The 20450-nt window shown below is 35.9% G+C and overlaps 1 protein-coding gene across 3 annotated transcripts; it reads left to right on the top strand.

Annotated features, from left to right (window-relative positions):
• The first annotated feature begins 317 nt into the window (after positions 1-317).
• Positions 318-19807, top strand: LOC125672612 (diphosphomevalonate decarboxylase-like). 3 transcript variants are annotated; one of them, XM_048908816.2, is made up of 11 exons: positions 318-398; positions 2493-2563; positions 3122-3189; positions 3640-3686; positions 6363-6503; positions 8640-8694; positions 9003-9147; positions 11677-11844; positions 14728-14850; positions 17989-18141; positions 19565-19807. In XM_048908816.2, the coding sequence occupies exons 1-11, from the start codon at positions 338-340 to the stop codon at positions 19727-19729; spliced, it is 1197 nt and encodes a 398-aa protein (XP_048764773.1). In that variant the 5' UTR covers positions 318-337; the 3' UTR covers positions 19730-19807. The 3 variants fall into 3 exon arrangements, with proteins under 3 accessions (XP_048764773.1, XP_048764779.1, XP_055995160.1); XM_048908822.2 differs by having other exon boundaries at positions 352-373; XM_056139185.1 differs by lacking the exons at positions 318-398; positions 3122-3189.
• Positions 19808-20450: the final 643 nt, after the last annotated feature.

The raw sequence follows: 20450 nt of genomic DNA, 5'->3' as shown, positions 1-20450 counted from the left end.
ATTAAATTAACTCATGTATATTATTCAGAATGGGGGAGGGGTGACCTGAACCCAAGCACCTGTGTCAATGCCATCTGCTCTGTTATCATTGAATGCTCTGCTATTTTATCATTTTCTCTCTATGATAAAAAAGTGTCCATTTTGACCTAGCTGTAATAATGTAGCCCTATCCGATTTTTTTTAAATTCTGACTCTCCCCCCACCCCCACAAAAATTTGGCGAGGGCTACATTATTGCAGCTAATTTTGACCTTGAGTGAATGCAGGACGGATCTGAATTTGTCAATTAGTAGTACGAATATACATCGTACGACTTAATTGAATCGAGGAAATTCAAAATGACAGAAGTCGAGCATGTTACTTGTGATTCGCCGGTAAACATAGCAGTTATTAAATATTGTAAGTTTAGACAGTGGAAGAAAGCATTATGAATTTAAAGATTCATTAATTTTTCCAATACAGTGACATGCAAAATTGTTCTGCTAGTTTTATTTTCCATCCTACAGTAGGGATGGAAACAGTATTCATTCAACAGGTTGGGAACACTTCCCCTATAACGAGATATTCTCGCTAAAACGCGATTATCCCTCTCTAGCGAGATTAAATATATCCCGTACAACCGAGAAAAACACCCGTGGAGTACATCTCTTCATGTTTCACAAGATAAGAAGAAAAAGTGCTAAAATGTCTTCTACAAATATATTAATCAGGTCTAGTCCAAAGACTATTTCTACCTACGTAGCTATTAATAGCTAAATAGGTATTTAAACCTACTTCTACCTACTTTTACCTGTTTTTGAAAATATAAATAAATAATAATTAAAGCGCATCTTTTTAAACAGGTCAGTCGTTTCATGTATCATGTTGTGCACAGCAAAATTCAGAGTGTAAATTTGAATACTTTACGAGGGTGGAGAATGCAGAGGAAATGCATGAAAATTCGCCCAAAAACCTTTAATGTAAAACTGCATGAAGGTAAACTTTAAAATTAATACAGATTTGTTAGACATTCTACACTTTTTCTCAAGTAGCTTTGATCCTAAACTCATAGAAAATGGAACTGGGTACTGTTATTGATGCAAATTTGAAAAGTTAGAAAGTAATCATTTTTGTGCAATATTTTTGTGGTATTCATCGTCAGTGTAAGTGAATCAAGAAATTTGGTACAGGCCATATTGCACTGTTCCTGCGTTTGGCCATGAAATGCAAGTAAAGGAAAAAGTAGGTAAAAATAGCTACCTGGAGTATGTTTAAATACCTAGGTAGCTATATGTAATTACGTAGGTAGAAAAAGTCTTTGGACTGGACCTGTTAATCAAAACAAAAACACCATGTGTATTGGATTTCAGACTGCTTCTCTCTTACGCAGCAACTTTGATATGCAATTTCTTGACTATGTTGTCAATTTCATAGAAACAATTCGCATAATGTTGAGTGTGTGTCGCACTTATTCTGCATTGCACAGGATTTGCCATTATTTTCAATAAAGACATCTGTTTGTGGTAATGTTTACTCCCTCGCTAATGAGGGATAATTGCGTTTAAGCGAGAAGATCTCGCTATAGGGGAAGTGTTCCCAACCTGTTCAAAAGTCAGTTTAAAAAATATTTTTTGTTATATTCAAAGTTTTCATTTACAGTTAAGTATATATGCCAGTAATGCCTTGTCGTCTGACTCCTCTCACCGCAAGTTTCCAGGCACTGCATTTTCAATTTGTATGAAATATATAGTATTAAATAAGCAAAACTGACCAAATACTTTGTGCATGACTTAAAGCGAGATTTGTCGAGGATATTTGTTGCTGAGATTAGACTTGAATTGATTATCTAAAATAAATTTTTTTTAAAATAATTGTTTGAGAGTATTTTAAATCATCACTAATTTTTAAAAATATACGGTATGTACTTTAAACTTGGGTATTTGTCCATTTATTCTTTTAAATAAAATAACCTTTTAATCTGTCATTAAAGAGAGGTAATTATAATCAAGTCATTCACTGCAAATATTTTGTCTTAGTCAGAATAACTTGTATCTTGGTCCCTTGCTGTTGGACTATGATAATCTGGACAAGTTTTGGCTTGGATGGGACATAGCGACTTGCTCATACACCTCCATTCAGATGTAGGCACCAGTCGAAATATTACAGCCAAGCTGAATCTTGCTGAGATTACTGTAGAATATATATCATCATAAAACAGAACATTATATCCACTACATAAGGGGATGTCTGCTCAGTATATTCATGAAAAGTCATAGCTATTGTTAACACTGCATATATCTTCATTTTCACAATGAATATCAGGTTATTTGGCTTCTTTCGGCAACTGAAAATATCAAAAATGTACAAAAAGTACATTGCCAATGCCACTCATTTTTAGAAGCAATTGTATTAAATCTTCTCATGTAAAATTGTTGTTTTAAATTGTTCAATTTTGCCCTGCGATCAATTTGTATCACAAGTAATTGATGGAAAGTCACCTTTATTATTAAACAGGGGGAAAGAGAGATGAGAAACTGATTTTGCCACTGAATTCTTCAATCAGCGTCACACTTAACCAGGATGAGGTAAGAAGGGCAGACCACTTTCACTTTTGGGCTTGATCATGCATTGATATACAACTGTACATATGTATATAAGTACATATTCTGCAGAAAGGTCTTAAGGATGTACTCTACATCATCATAATGGCTGACTTCCTTTTAAAACATGGATGAAAATATGAATATCAGCAATATTTGTCTATTCCTTTTCAATTTAAATGCCTAGGTGAGAAGGTTAGCACATTGACTGCTGAACTGTAGATCGCAGGGTCGAGTCCAACAGGAGTTTTAATTTTTTTCCAGATTGCTTTCTTCTAAAACTGCATATTTTTTCTTACTATACAAAGTAAATTTGAAAGGTTTCAATTTCAAAATATTGTTGTACCTATCCTCCTCTTTTTATCCATATCAAATTTCTCTGGTGTAGCATTTCTCCTCGAGGCTCGATCATGCATAGATGTGTATATCAGACTTTTAATTACATATTCTGCAGAACTTTTTAAGGGAGTTATTCTGAATTCAGCACCATTATTTAGTAATTTACCCAGGCAATCAGTGAACTGTTGGTTTTTTTTTTATCAGTTGAGAGCCAGAACTACAGTTGCCATCAGCAGACATTTCAAAGAAGACAAGATGTGGTTGAATGGAAGGTTCATATTTAAGTTATTATAGTCATCAAAATTCTCAACAGTCTTAAATACGTATACAATATAGTTGTTATTATGGAAGAGTTGGTTCTAGTGAATGGGTGTCCGGGTAGTGTAGTGGTTAACACATTCGCTTCTCACAGCTGCATCCCGAGTTCAATCCCCATGATCAGCAGTGGTTGTATGTGAGAGGGTATGGCGGTCACCCACTCGGACACGTGGGTTTCCTCCGGGTACTCCGGTTTCCTCCCATAAAAAGACCCCCTATCGCAAACATCCATGCAAGTCGGTAAATAGCTAGTACATGTATCTAGCTAATGTTATTTGTTGATTATATATGTCCGACTTTAAAAATAAGGATTACTTATTTGATTATAGTGAAACTTTTTTTCCAACACTAGCCCATTGTAATATTGTGACACTTCAAACTTAAGTGAATTTGTTTATTTACAGGGAACAGTCCATGAAAAGCGAAAGACTACAGTCTGTAATAGCACAAAGTAAGTACAGGTACACAATATTTACTCATGCAGGTACGCAATATTTACTCATGCAGGTACACAATATTTACTCATGCAGGTACGTAATATTTATTCATGTAGGTACGCAATATTTACTCATGCAGGTATGCAATATTTATTCATGCAGGTACAGAATATTTACTTATACAGGTACACAATATTTACTCATGTAGGTACGCAATATTTACTCATGTGGTACGCAATATTTACTCATGCAGGTATGCAATATTTATTCATGCAGGTACAGAATATTTACTTATGCAGGTACACAATATTTACTCATGTAGATACGCAATATTTACTCATGCAGGTACACAATATTTACTCATGCAGGTACACAATATTTACTCATGCAGGTACACAATATTTACTCATAATGAAAGCTGGTGGTGCCATTTTGATTTTCAAGGGCCTGGATGTTCACTGAAATCTCCAGTTTGATAATAAGGCCATTATTGATACACCAGTGGAATAGAAGAATACTCACCCCCATTGGTCGAGTCACAGTCACCAAAACACTGCTTTACCTAAGCTAAACCATCTGTTTATTACACTACCAAATCCTGATAAAGATATCTTGTCTTTTCTGAATAACTGTTTTTTTTTAATTTATATGGAATTCAAAGATTGACAAGGTCAAGAGACAAATTGTCACCCAAGATTACTTAAAAGGTGGCATGAAAATGGTTGAGGTGAAAAATTTTATAATGTCTTTAAAATGTTCTTGGATTAAAAGATTAACAAACAGTCACAAACCATGGGTGGATATTTTTTTGGCAGTACATGGCAATGAGGTGGTAAAAAAATGATAGATTTTGGAGATGAATATATTTATACTATTATAAACCATAGCAATGATTTTTGGCGTGATGTTTTTCAATCATGGTTAGCAATGATTCGAGTAATGGATGAAAAGTATTCCATGCAAAAACTCAGTTCTATTCCAGTATGGCATAACACAAATATGTGTGTTTGTAATAAAGACATATATGTTAAAACATGGTATCAACATGGTGTGAAAATAATTGGAGACTTTTTAGATGAAGATGGAAATTTTTATTACTACAAGATTTTTCACAAAAATTTAGACTAGCAAATGTATGTACAATGCAATACAACAGTATTACCAGTACTATATCTAAGTTTTTAAAGACTTTGTCTGTTAAGAGATCAGATGTTAAAAAAAATTGTACACCATTTATTCCTTTTTACTTTGAATTTATACTGTTGAATGATAAATGTTCCAGAGTGTTATATGATATGATAAATAGTAATGATCTCATACCCAAATCAATTCAAAAATGGAACACTGAATTATCTGTACATTTAGAAGGCAATGTTTCTGTCAAAGAGCTGTTTAAAGTTTGTTTCAAAACAAGTATTGATACCCAAGTTCAGTGGTTGCAGTACCGAATTCTTTACAAGCTTCTTCCTACGAAATATTACCTCAAGAAAATCAGTATAATTTCAGATGACTGTTGTTCGTTTTGTAAAGATAATGAAGAAACAATGCAACATATGTTTATGTCTTGTTCTTATACTTTAGCACTTTGGAATAATCTTAGCATGCATATTTTCAGAAAAACATCAAAAAGAATTGGTTTTAATGTTAGTAATGTTATTTTTGGTGAAACACCTTTCAGTTTGTGTAATAAAGTTGTTAATTTCATAATTCTTTATACCAAACAATATGTTTTCAATTGTTCAAAACAAAACAAAATTCCTCATATTACTGGGCTGATACATTATCTTTCTTTCAAATACAAAGTTGAAAAATTTGTAGCAATTAAATCATGTGAAGTTTTGAAATTTGACAGACTTTGGGAAAACTGGAAAATTATTTTTGATCTGTAACCTAGAATAAGAAGTATTCAACCAATAATCCTGAACTAGTAGTGTGAAAGAGTGTGAGAATGTATAAAATGATTAATATGTATCTTCATTACTATTACTGATGATTATGTGAATATGAAAAAAGAATAAATTATAAAAAAAAAAAAAAATAAGGCCATTATGAAATGTTTGTGTTACCTATTCTCTTCCCCCAAAATTAGGGTAGGTAGGTAAAACATTTTATTCGAAGTCTTTGTTTTTGATATTGTTTAGATACAGGCCTATCTACATTATAAATACTTTTCAAATATTATGAAGACCAAGAGTAGTCAAAATCTCGAATGTGAATTAAAAAACATTCTGGTTTGAAAATTCCAAACTTTTCTTTTATTCATATATATCATCAATAAAATATTTAGGTAGGTAGGATGGGGAAACTGGAAACATGCATATATTTTATTTTGGTCGGAGATTTAAGGAGGTACTCTACATCGTCATAATGGCTGACTTCCTTTTAAAACATGGATGAAAGTATTGATATCAGCAATATTTGCCTATTGAGTTCATTTAAAATATTATAGCCTAGCTGAGTAGCTCAGTAGGTTAGCACTTTGACTGCTGAACTGTAGATCGCGGGTTCGAGTCCAGCAGGGGTTTTAGATTTTTTCAGATTACTGTCTACCAAAACTGCATTTTTTGACTATATAAAGTAAATTTGAAAGTTTTCAATTTCAAAATATTGTTGTACATATCCTCCACTTTTCATCCATATCAAATTTCTCTGGTGTAGCATACATCCTTAATCCATAAATATAATTTTAGTCAAAAGAATTTGTAGAAAGAGGAAGATGGATTGTGATCAGCTGGAGGAAAAGCTGCAATGGAAACTACACATCTGCTCGGAGAACAACTTTCCAACAGCTGCGGGACTGGCCTCATCTGCTGCAGGGTATGCATGTCTAGGTTAGTAAATGTATAGTCACTGGCTTAGATTGATTGTATATTGTTTAACGTCCCTCTCGAGAATCTTTCACTCATATGGAGACGTCACCATTGCCAGTGAAGGGCTGCAAAATTTAGGCTTCTGCTCGGCGCTAATGGCCTTTGAACAGGGAGGGATCTTTATCGTGCCACATCTGCTGTGACACAAGACTTTGGTTTTTGCGGTCTCATCTAAAGGACCACCCCATTTAGTCACTTCTTACAACAAGTAAGGGGTACTGAGGATCTATTTTAACCCAGATCCCCACAAGACCATGGGCTTAGAAATATATATTATTACTACAGTAACTTGATCCGAAGAGTCGGATCACGTCGAGTTGACAGGCGCGGATCATCAGATCACACGAGACGTGAAGCGTGGAGTTTGATCTGTTGATCCTCTCCTGTCAACGAGTAGTAAGGATAAATTTATTATATACCCCCTTATGCATTTTAAATCCACATTTATAAGATAATAAATGTAACCCAAATTATCAAAAACACAGACATACCATGAAATTATGTTTTGTGTACGCAGTTTCGTTTGTGACATGGTCAATATTTTCCACAAATAACGTTGCGTTGATGCATTGTGACGGCATCAGTTTCAGAAGATACTGACAACGGAATCAGAAAACCACAGTGTGGTGATCCGGAAAACCGGATCACACTCTGTGAAATCCACAGTATCAAAGAACGATACATTGATGGGTATATGATAAAAAGAGTTATCTTAACAGTGAATATTGTTGTGTTTTATGATATACCTAATCTTACTTTGAATCTTTAGAAGAATTAAAATGACAATCATCATAAAACCAGCTTATTTAAGAAATGAACATCACTTTTGAGCTGTTCATGGTCAGTATGAACGGATTTGGATTTGAGGCAAATTCTGTGAATCGTGCTAGCGATTCACTGAGAATTTGCCTCAAATCCAAATCCGATTTGTACGATTTGTTACGATTTGTAATATAAATATAAGCATATGAAAATAACTGATTAAAGCAAGGATGGATTTGAATAGGAGCTTATGTGGTTATGGTGATGGATTTGTGATATGAAATATCCATTTTTGTGTCTGATTGTATTTTTAGGTGTAATTGATTTATTTTCCAGAGCTACACCTGTATTTCCAGTGGTCAATTGATCTTTATTTCTAGTTGGCAAGTATTGTACAACATTGGAAAACATAACTTCTGAAGAGTTGTGACAAGACATATGTTCATGTAACTCTGGATCAAAACTCATGTTGTTTTTAACTTGTCTGTGTGTCTGTCAGCAAATTTAAGTTTGGTTATAAAGTGAACCCCCAAATACAGGTTTATATCAAGGTCTACAGCCAAGATCAACCTTTTTACAACAGAACTGATGTATGTTTTGGGGATTTCCCATTTCATACCAGCATATTAACTTATACTAGGGTATGATATCCGACCGCTTTGAATGTGAGATTTTTAAAGAGGTGTATAAAAGCTGTATCAATTCGTTTTCAGTGTACACACACTGCCTAAGCTGTACGCGATGTCTAACCTGTACGACATTGATTTTGTTTTCAGTGTACGCAATGTCTAAGCTGTACGACATTGATTTTGTTTTCAGTGTATGCGATGTCCAAGCTGTACGACATTGATTTTGTTTTCAGTGTACGCGATGTCCAAGCTGTACGACATTGATTTTGTTTTCAGTGTACGCGATGTCCAAGCTGTACGACATTGATTTTGTTTTCAGTGTATGCAATGTCTAAGCTGTACAGTGTTGATTTTGTTTTCAGTGTACGCGATGTCTAAGCTGTACGACATTGATTTTGTATTCAGTGTATGCGATGTCTAAGCTGTACGGTGTTGATTTAATTTTCAGTGTACGCGATGTCCAAGCTGTACGACATTGATTTTGTTTTCAGTGTATGCGATGTCTAAGCTGTACGGTGTTGATTTAATTTTCAGTGTATGCGATGTCTAAGCTGTACGACATTGATTTTGTTTTCAGTGTATGCGATTTCTAAGGTGTACGGCATTGATTTTGTTTTCAATGTATGCGATGTCTAAGCTGTACGGCATTGATTTTGATTTCAGTGTATGCGATTTCTAAGCTGTACGGTGTTGATTTTGTTTTCAGTGTACGCGATGTCTAAGCTGTACGGTGTTGATGGAGATATATCCAAAATAGCCAGGTATAATTTACAAGTCTGCAATTATACTTTTTTTTAAAGGTAAGTGCAAACTGATGAGAACAATAAAGAAGTATTGATATAGATGACAACAAAATGTTATTTATGTCAAATTAATCAGTATTCTGTAATTATATTATCAATACAATTTTAAAACTGAACTACATGTAATAGATTTACAAATAAATTCTGATAACCTTACTAGTTTTAACATTATATAAAAATTCTAACTTTAAAAAAATATAGTGATGAGTAAACGTTGGACATAAGTTTGTCAACGTACTGAAAAATGATTACACTTTCCGTTTCAGACAGGGATCCGGAAGTGCTTGTCGTAGTCTCTATGGTGGCTTTGTCTTGTGGAACAAAGGAGAGTCTGTAGACGGGGAGGACTCAAGGGCAGAACAGATAGCACCGGAAACTCACTGGCCAGATCTCAGGATACTTATACTAGTGGTACATCAGTACTTAGAAATAGGCAGATCTCAGGATACTTATACTAGTGGTACATCAGTACTTAGAAATAGCCAGATCTCAGGATACTTATACTAGTGGTACATCAGTACTTAGACATAGCCAGATCTCAGGATACTTATACTAGTGGTACATCAGTACTTAGACATAGCCAGATCTCAGGGTACTTATACTAGTGGTACATCAGTACTTAGAAATAGCCAGATCTCAGGATACTTATACTAGTGGTACATCAGTACTTAGAAATAGCCAGATCTCAGGATACTTATACTAGTGGTACATCAGTACTTAGAAATAGCCAGATCTCGGGATACTTATACTAGTGGTACATCAGTACTTAGAAATAGCCAGATCTCAGGATACTTATACTAGTGGTACATCAGTACTTAGACATAGCCAGATCTCAGGATACTAATACTAGTGGTACATCAGTACTTAGAAATAGCCAGATCTCAGGATACTTATACTAGTGGTACATCAGTACTTAGACATAGCCAGATCTCAGGATACTTATACTAGTGGTACATCAGTACTTAGAAATAGCCAGATCTCAGGGTACTTATACTAGTGGTACATCAGTACTTAGACATAGCCAGATCTCAGGGTACTTATACTAGTGGTACATCAGTACTTAGAAATAGCCAGATCTCAGGATACTTATACTAGTGGTACATCAGTACTTAGAAATAGCCAGATCTCGGGATACTTATACTAGTGGTACATCAGTACTTAGAAATAGCCAGATCTCGGGATACTTATACTAGTGGTACATCAGTACTTAGCCAGATCTCAGGATACTTATACTAGTGGTACATAGGGATGAAATGATACAGTACCTTCTCAATTCGATTTTCGATACTTTAGTCTCGATTCGATGATTTTCGATTCGATACAATAGCATGTACCAAATTCTTTATAATGCTAAGATTTTTTATGTTTCTTTGTATTTATTGCTCTCTGCAAATAAATTCTACATAATGTAAAAACGTTTAACATAGAGCAATAATCTTATCACTTGTCCTAAAGCCAAAATGTCGCCATACCCAGGATTTATACATTGGGGGTGCATTTTTCAACTCGACGACGTCCATTTTGATACAGCAAAGTTTACTCGTATGTTGATTCGGCAATTTTCAATTCCATTGGCTAATCAGAAACCGTGTTATCAAGAGCAATGTGTACTATGATTTTAGAACCGTATCGAACCGAAAGAGACCCCGAATAAATCAAATTGAGACCACTACATTGCGATTTGGCCGCATCTCGATGCATCGTTTCACCCCTAGTGGTACATCAGAACTTAGAAATAGGGTGACAACAAAATTAATAAACTCGTGAATATTTTTATGCCCCCCTTTGAAAAAGAGGGGGCATATTGTTTTGCACCTGTCGGTTGGTCGGTCTGTAGACCATGTGTTGTCCGCTCAATATCTTGAGAACCATTTACTTGATGATAATGATATTTCATATGTGGGTTAGTTATGAGTAGAAGAGGATCCCTATTGTTTTTCAGGTCCAAAGGTCAAGGGTCAATCTACTCTGGACATAGGAATATAATATCCGCTCAATATCTTGAGAACCCTTTGCTTGAAAGACATCAAACTTGGCACACTGGTACATCCTAAGGAGTAGATGACCCCTATTGATTTTGAGGTCATTTGGTCAAAGGTCAAGGGTCAAACTAGGCATAGGAATATAATGACCATTCAATGTCTAGAGAACCCTTTGCTTGACAGACATCAAACTTGATACACTGGTACATCTTCAAGAGAAGATGACCCCTATTGATTTTGAGGTCACATGGTCAAAGGTCAAGGGTCACACTAGACAGGAATATACTGTCCGTTCAATATTTTGAGAACCCTTCGCTTGACAGACATCAAACTTGGTACACTGGTACATCTTCAGGAGTTGATGACCCCTATTGATTTTTAGGTCACATGGTCAATCCACTCTTGACATAGGAAGATATTGTCTGCTCAATATTTGAATTGATGATACTACTCTCAATTAAATGATGTGTGTGTGTATAACCCTTTTCAATTTTGCACCATGGGGGGCATATGTGTTTTACAAACATCTCTTGTTTATTTTACAGCTGTTGTAGTTGTCATTAGCTGTAACTCAATATGAAAGTATCGTACATGGTTTTCATGGTAACTGTGACACTATAGTTGTCATAGTAACTTCTCTTATCAACATTTCATAATAAATTCTACAGGTGTTTTAGATGATATTTAAAATTGATGTAGAAAGAGGGAGTAATTCAAATTTTATATTGAATTAAAGACAAAGCTTTATCGATAAAGGATATATATGCTAATATTGTTTAATGTATGTCTTCAAAAATGTTCATGTGTTGTGAGCTCCCTTTATACTTGTAGAGGGACAGTTGTGTATATAAGGATAGAGGGGTTATTGAAAAGATTATGCAATAATTGACATTGTTTCCAGTATTTGGGTATAGGAGCTTTGAGTTTTAATATTCAATAAACTGGTTCTTGTCTCTAGGTCTCGGACCAGACTAAGCACACAGGGAGCACAGTGGGGATGCAGACCAGTGTAGAAACATCGGAACTCCTACAGCAGAGAATACAAACCGTGCCAGACAGAGTGGAACAGATGAAGCAGGCCATTCTCAAAAAAGATTTCCATACATTTGCAGAAATAACAATGAAGGTAGCTGTGCTTGTACAATGTATATAGGTCACCTGAGTGACTTCCGTGACCTGTTGCTATCTGTCGTCGTTGGTTGTAAACATTTGAACATTTTCAGCTTCTTCTCTGGAATGGCTGAAACAGAGCCATAACTTAGTAATGAAGACAATAGAAATGCATACTTTGCTCAAAGAGTGCATCAGAACAGTTGGTATGACTTGACCCTGAAGCAAAGCCACTTGTCCATAATCAAAGTCATTGGAAGAAGATGTTATTTATGTCACACTTTGGATGTAGAAGCTTTGTATGGGGTAGCTCTGGTTGAGTTTTAGCTGACTTTCAATAGGAACGAAGTCTTTCAAGTATCTGATATCAAATGTCTGTCTCAACCAAATATGACATGGTATCTTGTGCCTCGGACTTCGTGATTGCATCAACTATGAGCTACATGCAAGGTGAAGATAACGAACAGTGATCAATCTCATAACTCCTATAAGAAATACTAAATAGATAGTTGGGCAAACACGGACCCCTGGACACACCAGAGGTGGGATCAGGTGCCTAGGAGGAGTAAGCATCCCCTGTCGACCGGTCACACTCGCCGTGAGCCCTATATCCCGATCAGGTAAACGGAGTTATCCAGTCAAAATCAGTGTGCCAAGAACGGCTTAACAATCGGTATGAAACACATCAGACAGCATTTGACCCAATGATAGGTTGTATTGACGAACTAGATCGTTATAACGACCATAGAATTTGCGAAATGCTGACTTCAATCGAGACTGTTGAAACCCCTGTGCCATCAACTTGTTTGTCAGTAGCTTACCTCAATTTAAAAACTGACTATATGCAGAACAAGCTCTTGCATATTGAATCAGTTGAGATATATAAACACCATATGCAGGTGATAATGGAATATTGCTACATAAGTATGTGAAGTTGACGATGGAGAAGCTGAATTCATCCTGTTTGTCATACAGTTGAGTTGTCAGTTTGCCGTTAATGTCTACTTTCAATAAAATATTTAAGTATGAAGCAGAAGTGGATGACTCTGTGGTGTCCTTTATTTTGAGCTCACAGGGATATATCAAATCGACATATGAATGAAAGTTACTATTGTTAATAGACAAAACGTCATCGATATATCGAATTGAAGGCCACAGCTAGAGATTTTTTCTTCTCACATAGAAGTTTTTGAATAAATTCTGTTTCATATGAATATAGAAACAGGTCAGCTAACAAAGGAGCACAATTCGTGCCCATGGGAATTCCAACATACATGTGTTTTTTCTTGAATTACAGGACAATGATTAGCTACATGTGTTTTATCTTTAATTACAGGACAATAATTAGCTACATTTGTTTCATCTTTAATTACAGGACATTAATTAACTACATGTGCTGTTTCTTTAATTACAAGGCAATAATTAACTACATGTGCTATTTCTTTAATTACAAGGCAGTAATTAGCTACATGTGTTTTATATCATATACCTAGTAGTGTATCAGCCCTGATACACCTATCTTGGCTAGGGTGAGACAGCTGCAAGTAGGTAGGGCTGTCTCACCCTAAGGGCCGAGATATCTCTGTCTCGGCCCGTTGTCAAGGGGCTGTCTCGCCCTCAAATTTCAAATGGCTATTTCTTCTTTAATCTTTTGAAATCTAACATAACTACATGAAAAAATGATGTTAGACACAATTTTTTTCATATATAATACTTTCTTCCACGACAAAATTTAATTTAAGCAGAAAAATTAAATAAAAACGTTTTTGAAAACAGCGCTAAATTGTAGCGAGTATCTAAGCAAAGGGGGGTAACCCAAGTAACAATTGTTTATTTAGAACAATAACACGTTTAACTTCATTTCAAAACAATCAACGTTCTAGGTGACAGAAAACAGTAGGAGGATTATGGAGGGTGATACTGAAGCATTTTCAGAAATCCCCGGTCCTAATGGAGATAAAATGTTAATTTACAGCAATTTTGATGTAGAAAACTGTTTTAAAACGATTTCTGAAATCTAAAATCCCGAGGACTTGGCAATAAAACGAGAAAAGTAGAACCATTATCTTCCGACGTATTTCAACGACTTATAGATGCTAAACAAATGGGAAACGGTAAAAAAAAAAACTTACTTCAGTATAAGGTAACATTCCTTAAGCAAAGAAATAGCAGCATCAGATCTGTAAACATTCCCGTTCATACGATGACGCCACGTAAACAAAGTTCTACAACTCTTACAAATTATATGAAATATTGAAAACGGGCGAGTTTGGTAAATCCGAAAAAATAAATAAAAATCAGCAATGGAATAAAGCTACAAAACCCAGACTTTAGCATGTTTCACAATGTCAATAGTACTGGAAACGTAACCATTAAAGTAAACTCTCTGAAGGAATGAAATAGTCAAATATCGTTGTACAGTATACCATGTATTTATGTTTGGGTCAATGACCTCCCCCCCCCCCCCCCCCCACCCACCCCACCCCCCACCCCCCAATTTAAAAAAAAATGTTTATCAACTTGTTGTGTTTTAGGTATATGATATAAACAATATCACACTCTAATGTTGATCTCGGACCTGGGATTGCCCCTCGAGTGATCTCGGCCCTCGCCCTACGGGCTCGGGCCGAGATCAACTCTCGGGGCCAATCCCAGGTCCGAGATCAACATTAGAGTGTGATATTCTATATATCTTTAATTACAGGACAATAATTAGCTACATGTGTTTTATCTTTAATTACAGGGCATTAATTAGCTACATGTGTTTTATCTTTAATTATAGGACAATAATTAACTACATGTGCTGTTTCTTTAATTACAAGGCAATAATTAACTACATGTGCTATTTCTTTAATTACAGGACAGTAATCAGCTACATGTGTTTTATCTTTAATTACAGGAGAGTAATCAGCTGCATGCAGTCTGCCTGGATACGTATCCTCCGGTTTCCTACCTCACTGATATTTCTCATCACATCATACAGCTTGTTCATGCCATCAATCAGGATAACGGCTCTAATATGGTTTGAATTGAAGTCATTCTATATTCTTTTACTGTGAATTTTTTGTAAGTCTCCTTCAAACATTCACTTAGGAATGTCCTTATAAGGATTAATTCTAGGTATGATTCCCAGTTCAGCCATAAATTTTCTCCTTTCCGGTTACATTATATATTCAAATGGAGTGATGATTTCAATAGTAAAGACAGTGTCTCCATCACACTTAGGGCTATTCCAGCAAAAAAACGTATTGGGGGGGGGGGGAGGCAGTTGATATTTTTTTGGATAGGTGGGGTGATTTGGGAAAATGTATTTGTATGGGTAGTGGTGAGTTGGGAAAATGTATTTGTATGGGTGGTTGTCTTCTAGGTTAAAAAAAAAATAAAAGGGTGCTAGTGAATTATGATAAAAATGAAGACATTACAGAGCCTGCATCATGTTCCGAAATTTCTTTTATTATAAAAGAAGAGGAAGAAGAAAAGCAGAGCCATTCTACAATTATGTACAAAAAAGATTGATAAATGGGCAGATAACTCTATTCAAAGTAAATGTTTCAGTTTGTGTAGAAATGACAACAATAATAAATGAAAATGAAATGTTTTCTGTTGGAGTGACATGATTAGAAGTAACACTTTCTCCAGATATGATCTGTTAAGGGATATGTTTAACGAACTCAGAAGGGAACGAGAAAATTATGTATGAGTTAATAAAGAAGTTGCAGCCATAAGCCCACCGAAACGCGTTTCCACATTTTTATCACCCAATGGCTTAGGTAATTATACCCCCCGCAACAAGTTGTGGGGGGGGGGGGGGGGGGGTATACTGGAATCGGGTTGTCCGTCTGTCCGTCTGTCTGTAGACGCAATGGTTTCCGGACTCTAAAGCATTATCCTTTCCACCTACCGTCACCATATCATATATATGGACTACCCATGGGATGAAGATGTTCCCTATCGATTTTGGGGTCAAAAGGTCAAAGGTCAAGCGCACTGGACATCGAAGTAGCAATATGGTTTCCGGGCTGTAAAGCGTTATTATTTCCACCTACAGTCACCATATCATACATATGGACTACCCATGGGATGAAGATGGTCCCTATTGATTTTGGGGTCAAAAGGTCAAAGGTCACGCGCACTGGACATCAAAGTAGCAATATGGTTTCCGGGCTCTAAAGCGTTATCCTTTCCACCTACAGACACCATATCATACATATGGACTACCCATGGGATGAAGATGTTCCCTATCGATTTTGGGGTCCAAAGGTCACGTGCACTGGACATCGAAGTAGCAATATGGTTTCCGGGCTCTAAAGCGTTATCCTTTCCACCTACAGTCACCATATCATACATATGGACTACCCATGGGATGAAGATGTTCCCTATCGATTTTGGGGTCAAAAGGTCAAAGGTCAAGCACACTGGACATCAAAGTAGCAATATGGTTTCCGGGCTCTAAAGCGTTATCCTTTCCACCTACAGTCACCATATCATACATATGGACTACCCATGGGATGAAAATGTTCCCTATCGATTTTGGGGTCAAAAGGTCAAAGGTCACGTGCACTGGACATCGAAGTAGCAATATGGTTCGGTTTGTCATGCCATTTGTTTTTTACACTCAGAAAAGAGGTAGTTTATACCTATTACCAACACCTTTGGGAGATTGGGGTAAGCGGGGGGTATTCCTAGTGAGCATTGCTCACAGTACCTCTTGTTATTGTCAGGTCTTCCAAGGTAATAATAATACCCGCTCATGTAAAAAAAAAAAAAAAAAAAAAAAAAAAATGCCCGGATTTTCTCAGAGCATTGCGATGTGCCACACGTGTCTGAAACACCAACATGTACAATCTGTTGTTTTAACACATAGGCCTATGTCAAGGGCAAGGTTCTAACCTACAACACTGCTAGAAGACCAAATGCTAATCATTAGGCCACTACGGTAGTGTAATAATTTTGGTATGAGCGAACCTTCTCTGTTACTGTTAAAATCAACATGCTTAGGATGGCATTACAACTTGAGTTTGGCTAGAGAATGGATCACAAATTACAATATCAACATTTGAATATTTATTCACATTAATGTAGTCAAAATTCATTTAAATTCGGTAATTTGTTCATATAAATCACCACAAATTCTGGCTTATCTAAAAAATAGTTGCATGCACATAGGATTAAGACCAATATGAACTTGTTGAAACTGAACTAGCTCTACCTGTAAAGGAAAATTTTTATATACAAATGGATTCAGTATTGAATTCTTAATTATATTTGTATGGGTGGTGGAGGCAGGGGAGAATCTATTTGTATGGATGGTGGTAGCAGAGGAAAATTTAATTGTATGGGTGGCTGTCTTTAAAATAAAGTGCCTCCCCCCCCCCATATTTTTTTTGCTGGAATAGCCCTTAGCTAATTATCTCTCATGCAACAAAGTTCCGGAGGGTATGATGTTTTTGACCTGTCCATCAGTCAGCACAACTCCTCTGAGACCACTCAACAGAATTTTGTGAAACTCTGTAGTTGATAAGGACACACTTTGTAGATGTGCATATTCCCAGGAATTTCTGATTCAGTAATTTTTCTGGGAGTTATGCCCCTTTTTAACTTGGAATTTCAAACCCATCTGTCATGTTTTTGTCTGAATGTCAGCGCAACTCCTTTGAGACCGCTCAACAGAATTTCATGAAACTTTGTAGTTAATAAGGACACACTGTGTGTTTGGGCATATTCCCAGAAAATTCTGATTTAATAATTTTTCTGGGAGTTATGCCCCTTTTGAACTTAGAATTTTGAGCCCTTCTGTCCTGTTTTTGCAGTAATGCATAACATTACCATTCATTATGTGAGACATTATCAAGCAATTTTGGAGCATGGGGTATGTGAGCTTGCTCATTTCTGCTTTCTTCGGATTAATATACAGTACTCTAGAAATTTCTCTTCAAAGTTCTTTTTGAAACGGACAGAAATGTAATACTTTGTGTTTGATTTGGGTCAGTGAATTTCTCTGTAGTCCAGTAAACTGTCCAGATACAGAAAAAAAAGGGGGGGGGAGTTTTTTGTGAAGATTATATTCAAATCCAAAACCTTTGTATATTTTAGAAGATATTGCTAATACAAATCTGTGAAGTGGATGTCACTATTAAAATGTGTTTGTTTCTGTTGCTAGGTAGCCTATAGCTTTGATGCAGGTCCCAATGCTTTCCTCTTTGTGCAGGAGAAAGATGTCCCAATAGTTTCAAGAGTTCTCTGTCATTTTTATCCCAGTTCTGACCCGCACTTCTTGAGGGGTTTACCAATGCCCGAGAAGACTGACTATCAGGTAATCTACTTCTAGTGGTCTAAGTGGTTTACCAATGCCCGAGAAGACTGACTAACAGGTAATCTACTTCTAGTGGTCTAAGTGGTTTACCAATGCCCGAGAAGACTGACTACCAGGTAATCTACTTCTAGTGGTCTAAGTGGTTTACCAATGCCCGAGAAGACTGACTATCAGGTAATCTACTTCTAGTGGTCTAAGTGGTTTACCAATGCCCGAGAAGACTGACTACCAGGTAATCTACTTCTAGTGGTCTAAGTGGTTTACCAATGCCCGAGAAGACTGACTATCAGGTAATCTGCTTCCAGTGGTCTAAGTGGTTTACCAATGCCTGAGAAGACTGACTATCAGGTAATCTACTTCTAGTGGTCTAAGTGGTTTACCAATGCCCGAGAAGACTGACTATCAGGTAATCTACTTCTAGTGGTCTAAGTGGTTTCCACCATTACGTTGATAGTTAATTGATTGATAAATATGGCAACAGCTGAAAATAAATGGAAAATCTATCTCACAGTAAACTTGTCTTGGAGGGGAAGGCAACTCCAAAAAATTGTACATAATAAATGATAGGATTAATTATATGATAAAAATTCGTCATACTATTCTGTTGATATACGGTTTAGATAATCTTTAATACTAATTTGAAAACGTTAAAAATTGAAATTCTCGCTTTAATACTAATTTGAAAATGTTAAAAAATTTAAATTTCCGCTATCTATAAGAGGCTGCCATGATGTGGAACTCTTTTGTATTCAAGACCACAAAAATCAATAATTTTGACATCACACTGTCAGTTCCGGTTTTGATGAGATTCTAAGATTGTCAAAGATGTGCATGTGGTAAATTTTACGAAAAAATAGGTTGATATCTTCCTGTCAAGCAGTAAATTACACTAATGCGAAGGGGAGATGTGAAAAAAAGTTCTTTTCCCCCGAAATTCCTGACCCAACCAAGTCATCTGAAATGAAAAGACTACGTAAAGTGTGGAGCCATCATTTGCCTAATGACAAGTTGAGGTTTGAGACATTTGTATGAAGAAACGTGTACCGTCTGCCTGGTCTGCGACTCGACTGAACGTCTTTTCTTAACTTCTTCTTGCGAAAGAACAGACTCAAATCAATGCGGCTCCAAACTTAACTGTTCGTGACTTGTCCTGTTTACAGTGATGCTGATGAAATAAACCAGAACCGACGGCGTAACGTTATAAATTAAACTTCAATGGACACTCTCTTAGCGGCGTGTAATTTCAAATATATAATAGATTGATATCGATTTAATCGTTAAGCAAGGATTTTTGTTGGTAAAGACTGTCATTTACGATATCAGTAAGTCATACTTCAGTCATAAAAGTAACAATGGGTTGCCTTTTCCTTTAAAAGTAAATGTGACAGCAAGTATTAAATTTAATATGTTTCTTTATTTCTAGGTGGACTACACAACATTTAGTGAACTTAAAGTAATTCCTAAGGCTCTTAAGTTTATTATCCACACAAAACCTGGACCAGAACCAAGTGTGAAAGAAAGCTGTTGTGAACTGCTGGCCAGTGACGGCTTCCCTAAAGTAAATTCCAACGATGATAAACAATCTTAAAAATTATGAGGAGTTTTTGCAATATTATTTGACTACATATATTATGTACATACATGTGAAATATAGCATAAAAATCAACTGTGCCTTTAGTCCATTTGTTATAAAGAAAAGGCTGCAAGCCACAACTGTACATGAATACTGCAAAGCAGTGCATTTACGATCCGTTATCAGTTTTCGGTGGAGTTATTGCCCTTGAAATATGATAAAAAAGAAATTTTTAACTCCCTCGTACCCTTTTATTTCAGTAACTTTCAGAGTTGGTATCTTTCACAAAGATTTAGGTCCCTGTGGTTTGTAAAATTAATATCAAAATCATTAGATGGGAAATTCTGAATTTTTTTTATTTCAAGTGCAATGGAAGTTGATATCTTACACCCAAAGTCTAGCTTATGGCCTATCAGTTTCAATGTTAATTCGAGTAGTCAAGGTAACTGGAAATGAACTTAGAAATTCCTAATGTACAAGATTTGAGAATATATACATGGTACTCATACATGTACTATCCAATTTAAGTTACAAATGAAATGACACGATCTTGCACTTTAAACATCCATTGGGATTCTTAATGATTTTACTGGTCAAAAAATGGTCAACAGAGAGTGCTTGAGTATTGTGAGAGGATGCCTCGCTTAGCAGATGAAAGATAAGATATGTAATAAGTACAAAAAGTATCCAATTTTGGAGAGAGAAAAAACCATGATTTTCAAAATTTTGTTTCAAT

The sequence above is a fragment of the Ostrea edulis genome, chromosome 1, assembly GCF_947568905.1.
Source record: "Ostrea edulis chromosome 1, xbOstEdul1.1, whole genome shotgun sequence".
Lineage (NCBI taxonomy): Eukaryota > Metazoa > Mollusca > Bivalvia > Ostreida > Ostreidae > Ostrea > Ostrea edulis.
Note: the sequence above shows the minus strand (reverse complement) of the source record. Positions and strands in the feature narration are given on the sequence as shown.